Consider the following 10,798-nt stretch of genomic DNA (forward strand, 5'->3'; position numbering starts at 1 on the left):
CAGGAACTTGTCGCTCACTTCTCTAAATGATGGAGTCCCTCCCCCAAACAACCACAAACACCTCTGCTCTCCTCCCCTCTGTTTCTATTTATACTGCAGCTCTGCAAATGCATGCAAGGTTTCAGAGCTGAAAGGATTAGTGCAATGTTTTCTATTATGAAATAATTATTTTATATAGATAAGTAGATTGACTTTACTGTCACTGTTTATGCATATAACAAAATTTAAATTGCTACTCTGTGGTGTGAACATAACACAGGACACTGAATAAAACATAGAATAGAATAAATAATATACATTACACATCATAAGAAATGAGTGGATGATATTGTCCTTAGTCCTTGACATAATTTAACGTTCAAATTCAAAATAACTGTATTTGAATCTGGAGGTCTGAGCACTTTCTTATCTGCAGCAGAGCAGCCTGCGTATCACACCATCATGCAGTAAGTTAGCAGGCTCTCTATGGTCGCCTGGTAAAAGGCCACCAGCAGCTTCTTTTTGGTGTTGAGCCTCATTAGCACTCTCAGTAAGTGCAGTTTTTGCTCTGCTCTCTTGATGGTTGCTGTGGTGTTGGCTGACCAGGAGAGGCCTTTGGATATTAGACGTACAGAGAGCGGCAAGATCTGTGTCACATTTCCTCCTGAAGTCCAGTATTAACTCTTTGGTCTTTGTGGTGTTCAGTGTCAGGTTGTTCACTTTTCACACAATCTGTTTTCTTTAAACATACATTTCTACATTTTAATTGATTTACTGTATATTTTATGTTCTTATGCAATGCCTGATGCTCTAAGTCAAGATTTTCCAAGAAATGTGGGTTCAATGAAGTAAATCTATTTTTGTATGTATCAATCTGTATGTGTAACAAAGCACAACGGAGTAAAAACTATCAGGATTTAACTGTTCAGGTTGATTTGACAAAACTAAAGTAAGAGTTACAGCTAAGGAAAACATAGCATTTTGTATCACTCGAAATAATCTTAATGTGATAACAAACCTGTGTTTATAGGTCTTCATAAACACTTGAAAGCAGTGAACAAACACCAGATACACAGAGCACCTGCATAGCACAGCAAGTTCACAGCTAACATCAGCTAATGTTTGGTTGTACCTTAGCACACTGCTAACGTTAGCTGCCTGTTAACGAGCAGAGTCAGACAGCTGTAGTAACAACTCTGCTGCTACTTTACAGCTAACATCACAATAACAGCATATCTTGACAAAGTAGACAGTGAGCTGAATGTCCAGACAGGTAACATTACTGTTTATGTGAAGCACAGCAGAGCTGATGTTACTCACCTGTCTGCTTTCACTCTCCGGTCCGTCGGTCCCTCCGCCGGTTAGAAAACCACCGATGTGTTCGCAGGTCCTTGTCTAGTCAAAGTTCTTATATTTCTTTTTTTTTGCCTTTCTGACCTTCTCCTCTCTGGATGTTTCTCGGCCACTCTCTCTTTTTCCACTTTAATTGTCCGTACCACATTCACTGTTTCTCGCTCTGGCCTCCCTGGTCTACCTGTATTACCCAATACCTGGACACAGCTGAGAAGTCACGCGCTTCCTTATAACAATGATGACACGCTTAACATCACTGGGTGCTATGCGCCGACTAGTGGTGTGTAGGCTGTACTGCTACTGCAGCCAGGCAGCGTAAGCCTGTGCTCAATGCAAAGGAAAAGTGAAGGTTTTCTACGTATTTGCAGATCTGCCACGGCAGTAGTGTAACAAAAATCACGTGTAAAAAGACAGCCAATCGAGAGCTCCTGCCTGAGTTGTAACTGATGACAGACATTTACAGATTTATGATCTTTGCATGCATTTGCAGATTTGTCTTCACTTGCAAATCTGAATACAGACATACTGATTTGTTTACGCACACACAAATCTGATTACACACACACAGATTGAGATACACATTTGAAAATAGTATCGCTCCAGTAGTAGCTACATAATATGATGCTTTTCAGTGTCATACATGAAATTAAACTAAATTTCTTTGGATTTTGGACTTTTTATCAAACAACATTTTAAGACATCACCATGGGATTTCACTGGGGTTTTTTTAAGTTCATGGACAAAACAAGGAAATAATCAGCAGAATGGTTAATAAAATGAAATTGCTTGAAAGGTTTATTATTTCAAAAATAGAAAAGCAGCACATCCCTTACATTAATCCTTCATTTTTTTGGTAATAAATGCATCACAACAAAGAGTTCGGAGCAGGGTGACGCCCTCGCCTTTGAAGGGACCATTTCTACAAACATTCACTTCAAGTTTTGTAACTTTAACATTGTTCAATCAATCAATCTTTATTGATATAGCCCCTTTACACACAGAGCAGGTCTAAACCATATTCTTTAAATTTAAATTAAATACACCCAACATTTCCTCATGAGCAAGCATGTGGCAGAGGCTAGGAAAAACTCCCTTTTAACATAGATATTCAACATCATGGCAGTATATAAATAAGAGAAAACCACAAAAAGCATGAACTTTACAAAACACATTCTTTAAAAAATATATAAATAATCTTAAAATCTATTAAATTTTTTGCTGGTAACCAGTGGAAGAGGTCGAGACTGGATAAAATGTTCTCCAGAGGCAGAACGGCACGAATTCAGATTTTCACTACATGATTATTGTGATGCAAATAATTGACAATATTGATGTTATTGTGATATCCATAGAAAATAAAAATAATGCTATCAATCAAATCATCTTTAAGTTTGTTAACTCTGTTTAACTTCTCTTCTGGCTAATGAATTACACTCAAAATAAAAGTGTAGGGAGGTGGAGAGACAGTCTGTAACAATCACAGTACAAAAAGAACAATTATACTTAACAGATATTTAAAAAGGAAACCAGATGAAGTGAGAAACTAAAGAGTCAAAGGGTGATAGAACAACTACGTCATAAAATACAGATGTAAGCAGAAACATTCAAAGTGGATCATCATTATTATGTAAACTCACAGTTATCATCCACAGACATTAAAATCCATTCTTACTCCTCAAGCTTCTTTTAGGTTGACTGAAGTAGTAAAAGTCTTAACCTGAAGCATGCTGGAGGAAACAGGATGTCAGCAGCATTAAAGCTTCTGCCGTGGAGTAACAGTTGAGTACAGAGGCTGTGAATCTACTTTGGCATCAGTGCGTTTCTGAGGCACGGCGTAGATAACGTTATCGGCCTGACCAGAGGGGGCGCTGTTGAGTGAGGAGGCAGCTCTGTTGGAAAAATCTACCTGAGTGTAGAGGAGTTCAATCGAGTCGTCTTCAGGCTGGAAGAAAAGAAAGAGCTCAAGGTTTATATCGTATAGACTGTTTTAGTCTTAACAACATTTACTTTTCTTTAAAGACACATAACTGACAGAGCACAGTTATTTTTTCTTACTTTGCTCAGAGGACGAGATGCTGCAGCAGTGATGACGCTGTAGTCAGCTGAGTTTTCCACAGGAGCAGATCTGCTCTGTCCATCACCCTCTCTGATCTCCTCTCGGCTGGTCTGCAGCAGAAGAAGAAGAAGAGGATGGATTTGGTTTGTATTAATATCAGCTGGTTTCACAAACACTAAAAATGCTCAGATGTCACAAATTCACTTAAACTCACCTCTGTGACATTAGCATACACTGTTTCCTCAGGATGTTCTGAAAAACACAAAGTTCAGAAGAATAAGTACATTCTAAAACATCTGAGAGACATTTGAGGCCTTTCTGACCAAAATGTTACTGGAAACACTTTAGTCTGTTCCTGTTTGAGCTTCTGAAGATCAGTCAAATTAATCTGATGATGGGTTAAAAACATTTTCACACATAGTAACAGTCATGTTGTTGTTCTGATGTTTGAGTTGAATGTGATGAATGAATTAAAAGGAGACTGAAAACTGAATACAGTGTGTTTTGTTCACAGACTGAACAAAACACACTGATCCAAACTTATCAGGAACTTAAAATCAATTTGTACTCATAAAAGTTCTCCTGAACATAATTTGGTCAAATTTAAACTATTGTGTCTCTGCCTGAAACATTAGGGAACATTATTCATCTTTAAAATAGAAACATACATAATTTGTGAGAATATTTTTTTCACATGTGAAAGCTTGTTTGAGGAAAATTAACAGTTGAAACAGTCTTAATGTTTGTTAGAAATGGTTTCAGATGTTCACCTTTGGGTTTAGAGGCTCTTTTCTTGCAGAGTATCAGCACAGCCACGGAGAACAGGAGCACGAAGATGAACAGAGTCAGACCCACGTACAGCAGCACACCTGTTGTAGATTAAACAGAAGAAACAGGTTTGTGGTCTACAGCGACAAACATTGTTTAGTTTGTCATTACATTTACAGGACCAGTCAAAAGTTTGGATACACTTCCTCATTTATGGGTTTTTTCTTTATTTCCATTTTTTTCTACTTTGTAAAACAATAAGAGAAAGATCAACACTATGAAAAACACATTTAATATCATCATGTAGCAACAAAGAAAGTATATTGTGTTAAGTTTCAGATTCATCACATTAGCCACGTTTTGCTTTGCTCACTCTTCATTCTCTAAGCCAGCTTTATGATGAAGGCACCTGAGATGTTTTTCTAACAGTCTTGAAGTTCCCACATATGCTGAGAACTTGTTGGCTGCTTTTCCTTCACGCTGTGGTCCAGCTCATCTCAAACCATCTCCATTACAAAGCTAACTCTAATCTGAGCTGCTGTTAATTGCTGCTTGTTGAAGCTGTTAACAGTAATGAACTCATCTTCTGCAGCAGAGGTAACTCTTGGTCTTCCTTTCCTGCACTCTTAGCAGCAGAAGAGCCTTGAGGAACCTTTTGGGTTCCGCCTCATTCTCACTGTGGAGGAACCTTCTCAGCTCAAAAAGGTTCCTTGAAGAACCTCTCAGAAAGGACAGTCCTCATAGTTTTTGCAACCAGATATAAATAAACGTTCAAAGTTCTTGACATTTTTCTGGATCTGTAATGAACGACTATTGTTTCTATTTACTTAGTTGATCAGTTTCTGTCATAATATGGATTATTAGAACAGTTGAATAGAGCTATTTTCTGTTAACCAACACTACACTGACACAATACAACTGTGTCTGATATATTTGTTTGGTTTTTATTTTAGGTATGATCATTTTTAGTACATGTTTATTACTCATTTTAATGCACTGATAAGAGCTGCTGAGAAACAGTATTTAGCCTCATTCTACTGTATGTATGCAAATACTGTGAATCCTGAATCTTGTTAATAGAAAATCATTCCAGGTGACGACGTCATGAAGCTGGTTATGATATTGACAATTGTTGTGCAAATCAGTAATCAAGGCAAGCAGTGGTTACTTTGAGGAACCTAAAATATGAAAGATATTTGGAGGGTTTTGTTCATTACAGTAAAGTTCCAAAGGTAAATGTACCTGAATCTCCATCTGTTGTTGGCTCAGTTTGCTTCTGTTCAGACTGGTTGGTAGTTTTAGTAGAGGATGATGAAGATGCGGAGCTTCTTCTGAAACTCTGTGTCGTTGTTTTTGTTGTTGTTGTTGTTGTTGTTGTTGTTGTTGTTGTTGTTGTTGTTGTTGTTGTTGGTGGTGGTGGTGGTGGTGGTGGGGCAGGTCTGACAGTCGACTTTGGTTTTGAAGGGGGCGGAGCTGTGAACAATAAAGAAAGAAACACACTGATACAAAATAAATCCTGATGAGAGAAATAAAATGCTCCTTTAGCTGACCGGCTGCTTATAAAAACGATGGTAACATTTAATTGAAATAGTCAGTTTATAATTTGTATTCCTAAAAACACTGAGACAGTAAATGAACACTTACTGTATCAATCTTCACAGTGATTAGTTAGACCAAATATCAGGTTATTAAAATATGAGCTGCAGTCAGAAAAATGTTTCCTCTGACCTCCAGACACATGAAGAAACATTTTCATGACTTTCAGTAGAAACTCACCATCTCTGACGATGATCTTAAACTGCTTGTGTGGACCCCAATGGTAACTCCTCAAACCACACCTGTAACGTCCAGAGTCAGATTTTCTCAGCTGTGTGATGGTCACATCCAGACCACTTCCTGTACTTGTATATATACTAGTCTTATAATATCTCATGCTGTATCTGCCACTTTGAGCACTGCCACCATACGTTGTCAGAATGTATCGTTCACATTCGTCCTTACAGAAGTATCTCCACCATGAAGTCGTGGTAAAGTAACATTGAACTGTGATACTTTGTCCTTCAGTTCCTGTATAAATGGGGATTTGTGCATTGATGAGACCAATGTTTCCATCCTGCAGCACTGTGGGAAAAAAAACAAATCAACAGTCAATAATGAACATTTCCACACTGATCCACAGAGTCACACTGGGAGCTGCCCAGTTCAACCAGTCTGTGATTTGACTTGATTTATTCTGTCAGGAAGGACTCGATGGATGCAGCATAAATTCTCACATTTTTCTGATGACTTGATTCAATTTAAATGTTTTAAATTACATCTTTGTCCTCATTCATTTGTCTTTTACTTCTCCAGATGTCTTTATATGGAGTTGTGTGTTCCTTTACATTGTATCTTTGATTCCTTTTATGTTTTATCTTAAGCACTTTGAATTGTCTGTTGCTAAAATGTGTTATACAAATAAACACGTCTGTATAATCACTCTTTCCTTCTATTAGCAACATAACACACTCCCACTAACTACTGCTGTTACAATACATTTGTTATTGTAAAATAAAAGTAATAAAGTAAAATAGCAATTAGTAAAATAAAACAAAAACAAAGTTGAGGTAAAATAAAATTTAATTATCCCTCTTTAAAGTCCACTTTGTTGTTATTGATTTTATATGTTGAATTCAGGAGGGGAGCTCCAGTCCTCTGAAATGAGGCCAACGCAGGAAGTAACTTAAAACTGCATGCTATCAAAAGGCCACCAGGGGGCGACCGTTTTGGTGTCAAAAGGATTTCTGTCTCCATACAAGTCAATGGAGAATTCACCAACTTCTCACTTGATTTCTAACCTCAGTAAACGTTTTCAACATGTGTTTATGGTCTCAATCGCTAGTTTAAAGCCTTCTTCAGTGCAGTATGATGTTCATTTGGGACATTTTGGCCTCCCTGATTTTATATGTGACGATAAAGCAGGGTATGCATTAGGGCGTGGCTACGTCGTGATTGACAGGTTGATTGGTTCACAGGTTCAGGAGGGCACCTCATGCTCCTCCTGATGCCCATATAAGTAGAATCCATGTTTTTATTTTTCCCGGCATGCACCTGAAATTTTCAAGATGGCGCTGCTCAGATCCGAAACTATTGGCCTCCGAGCAGCAGTCCACAAACCAATGGGTGACGTCACGGATGTTACGTCCATTTCTTATATACAGTCTATGGTTGAATTGAAATAAGAACTGTAGCTGTAATATATCGATATTATATCAATATCATGATATGAAATTAGATATCTTTTTAGATTTTGAATATTGTAATATCATAATATAGCATTAGTGTTGTCTTCCTGGTTTTAAAGGCAGTAAAGTGATGTAATTTCCCCTTTGTCCTCTGCTCCAGCTACATAAGTGGATGATGGAACAATATTAATTGTAATCATGTAAAACTAGACAATGTCATCATTAAATCAAATTATTTAGAATATATTTTTTTCCTTTTTTATTTGAATGATAATATGAAATATGATTGACTGATTGTCCCTGACTGAACAAACAAAGTATATCAATGGAAAAAGTTCATTCAAAACAACATTTTAGTCACTGATCCAAATTATTTTCATTTGTATATTTCTTCCTTTTAAACGATTTTTTCGGCACAGACGCCTTTATAACAGTGGACAGGCAGGAAACAGGAGAGGGGGGGTGTGACATGCAGCACAGGTATGTGGCATGCCCTCTAACCACCCGACCACCTGTGCGCTGTGTTCATTTCTCTTTGAGTTTCTCCGCATGACAAGACATTATTCACTGGTTCAAAGGTTTTTTTCTCTCCTCCATAAAGAGGAACTGGATGGTTCACTAACCACCAAACTGCCAAACACCGCTGTGTTCACTTCTTTGTAGTCTTGAAATGCTTTTTGACTTTGGCTGCTACTCATATGTTTCTCTGCTCCTCATAAGAAGTAATATTTATTTAGTAAAATGTACCAGAAAGAGTTTCAAAAGCAGTTAAGCTAAAACTGTCAGACTGAAGCAACAGAACACACTTTGTTATGAATAAGGTCAAAAATACAACACAAAGAAACTGAATTCTGCTTCATATAAAACAAACACAGTTAGAAGAGTTGATTTTAGATCAATGTGAAAAGGATCATTTCTGGATGTGAGCCGGTAGCTCATTGACCAAGACGCAACATAACTTCCACATCCGTGGTTTGACTACGGCCTCTCCCCACAGAACCCTTGTTTCCTGTCTACTCTCTATTGTCACTGTAATAAAGACTTAGTCACAAACTGTCAAATGAACTGAAGTAAAACCTGTTTGCCTGCAAAAATAACAAGAATTACTGATAATTCTCAGTGTGTAAACCCTTCAATGTTACAACAAGTGCTGCTAATGATTGACATCTTAAAGTGACTGTTCATCATGTTTAACCACAAAAATGTGTTCACATGTATCCCTCACCCCAACTTTAAATAAAGAATATAACATAATATAAAGAATTAAGAAGTGAATGTACTCACTGAGGAAGAAAAAGCAGATCAAAGTGTGACAAACTTTCATCTTACGCTCTGATAGTTTAATCCTTTCTTCCGTCTTCACTTGCAAACCAGGAACTTCTCTTCTTCTCTCACTTCTCTAAATCGCTCACTTCTCTAAATGATGGAGTCCCTCCTCCAAACAACCACAAACAGCTCTGCTCTCCTCCCCCTGTTTATTTATACTGCAGCTCTGCAAATGCATGCAAGGTTTCAGAGCTGCAAGGATTAGTGCAATGTTTTCTATTATGAAATAATTATTTTAGATAGATAAGTAGATTGACTTCCACCAATCAGTCAGTCTCTGAATCTCGTCCCTATATGCTGACTCATCTTCCCCAGCAATGAGGCCGAAGACATTTGTGTCATCATCGAATTTGGTTATGGTGTTGGACGAGTGGGCTGGTGTGCAGTCGTAGGTGGTATAAGGAGTACAAGAGGAGGAGCACACAACGTTGGGGTTCGCCAACGCTTGGTGTGATGGAGGAAGAGATGTGAGGGCCTATTTTATCTCTCTGCAGGCGGTTTGTGAGGAAGTCTTTGATCCATGTGCAGGTGGAGATGGAGAGGTCTACATCTTGTTGTTTCCTGGTTAAGATGTCTGAGATGATGGTATTAAATGTTGAGCTAGAGTCAATGACGAGCATCTTCATGTTCCAGGTGGATCTATCAGCTCTTTAAGCAAACTGATGAGGGTCAAATGTGGGAGGGAGGCTGGTTTTCAACTAGAAAGGTATATCCCAGCGCTCCTGAAGACTTTTGACTAGTGGCTCTAACATCACACGTCATGAAAACCTTTGAGAGGCTGGTCCTGCAGCACCTCAGGCCCTGGTACGTGACTGCCAGGACCCGCTGCAGTTTGCATATCAGCATGCAGGATGCCTTCATCTACGTGCTTCACAGAGCTTACACACAAAGCACTGTGAGGATCGTGTTCTTCTTCTTCTCCAGTGCTTTTTACACCATCCAGCCAGTCCGGCTGGCTGAGAAGCTCTCGGTGATGCAGCTGGACCAGGACCTCATGGTTTGGATAACGGACTACCTCACAGACAGGCCGCAGTATATCAGGCTCAAGGCTGCTTGTTAGAGGTGGTGTCAAGCAACACTGGCACACCCCAAGGAACTGTACTGTCACTGTTTTTGTTCACAATTTAAACCTCTGACTTCTGCTTCAACTCCAGGATGTGACACCTGCAGAAGTTCTCAGGTGACTCCACCATTGTTGTCTGCATCACAGACAATATGAAGGAGGAGTGTAGAGACCTAGTGGAGAACTTTATAGGATAGTGTGACAGGAACCACCTACAGCTCAACATTCAGTAAACCAAGGAGCTGGTGGTGGACTTCCGATGCAGAAAGTGCCCCCCGACACCTGTTTCCATAAATGGGGACGGGGTGGAGATAGTGGACACCTACAAGTTCCTCGGCATGAAACTGAACAGCAAGCTGGACTGGTCAGACAACACTGATGCGCTCTACAGGAAAGGACAGAGCAGGCTGTTCTTTCTGAGGAGGCTCAGGTCCTTTAAAGTGAGTGTAAAGTCAATTCATTGATTTACTTCTAAACATATTATACATGTTGGAAAATGGTTACAGAAAACATGTGAAAAGGCTGATAACTATGCAGTACTGAATTGTGGAGATAGAGCCTTAAACTGTTTCTCACCCTCTCATTTTTCCGGATTTTCTGAGCCTGCAAAAAAGGGCTACCCCGTGACCATGGCCCCTCCCCTACTATATAAGACCGAGAGGTGGTTAACCTGCCTAGTGGCGAGTTATTGTTACTACATCTAATATTACTACTACTACAGTCTACAGTTAGCCAGTTAGCTGAGTTAGCCGCCAAGCTAGCAGCTGAGCTAGCAGCAGAAAGCTCTCAGACGTAGCGTCCATGTTTCGGGTAGAGGTGGTGACTTTGATTGACAGGTGACACTTGGTAGGGGTCGGGGCTTCAGCAGAATCGGCGGGCACTCCCACAGCGTTTGGGAGCAGAGACAGGGGCTGATTTTTACATAACTTTGAAGCCTAATTTAATATATTTGGTGATTTTTTTAATCATTCAAATTTTGCAGGGTGGTTAACAACACACTTTTCTGTGGTATGTCAAACTCAGAACACA

The 10,798-nt window shown here is 39.2% G+C and overlaps 1 protein-coding gene across 1 annotated transcript; it reads right to left on the bottom strand.

Moving 5' to 3' along the window:
- Positions 1-3,085: 3,085 nt before the first annotated feature.
- On the bottom strand, positions 3,086-8,704 carry LOC133987761 (integrator complex subunit 6 homolog). The gene is made up of 6 exons (XM_062427204.1): positions 8,665-8,704; positions 5,399-5,629; positions 4,159-4,257; positions 3,603-3,640; positions 3,388-3,498; positions 3,086-3,274 (listed from the first exon to the last, which is right to left on the bottom strand). Exons 1-6 carry the CDS (start codon positions 8,702-8,704, stop codon positions 3,086-3,088), a joined length of 708 nt encoding a protein of 235 aa, XP_062283188.1.
- Between the last annotated feature and the right edge of the window lie 2,094 nt (positions 8,705-10,798).

Source organism: Scomber scombrus, chromosome 10, assembly GCF_963691925.1.
Source record: "Scomber scombrus chromosome 10, fScoSco1.1, whole genome shotgun sequence".
Taxonomy (NCBI): Eukaryota; Metazoa; Chordata; class Actinopteri; order Scombriformes; family Scombridae; genus Scomber; species Scomber scombrus.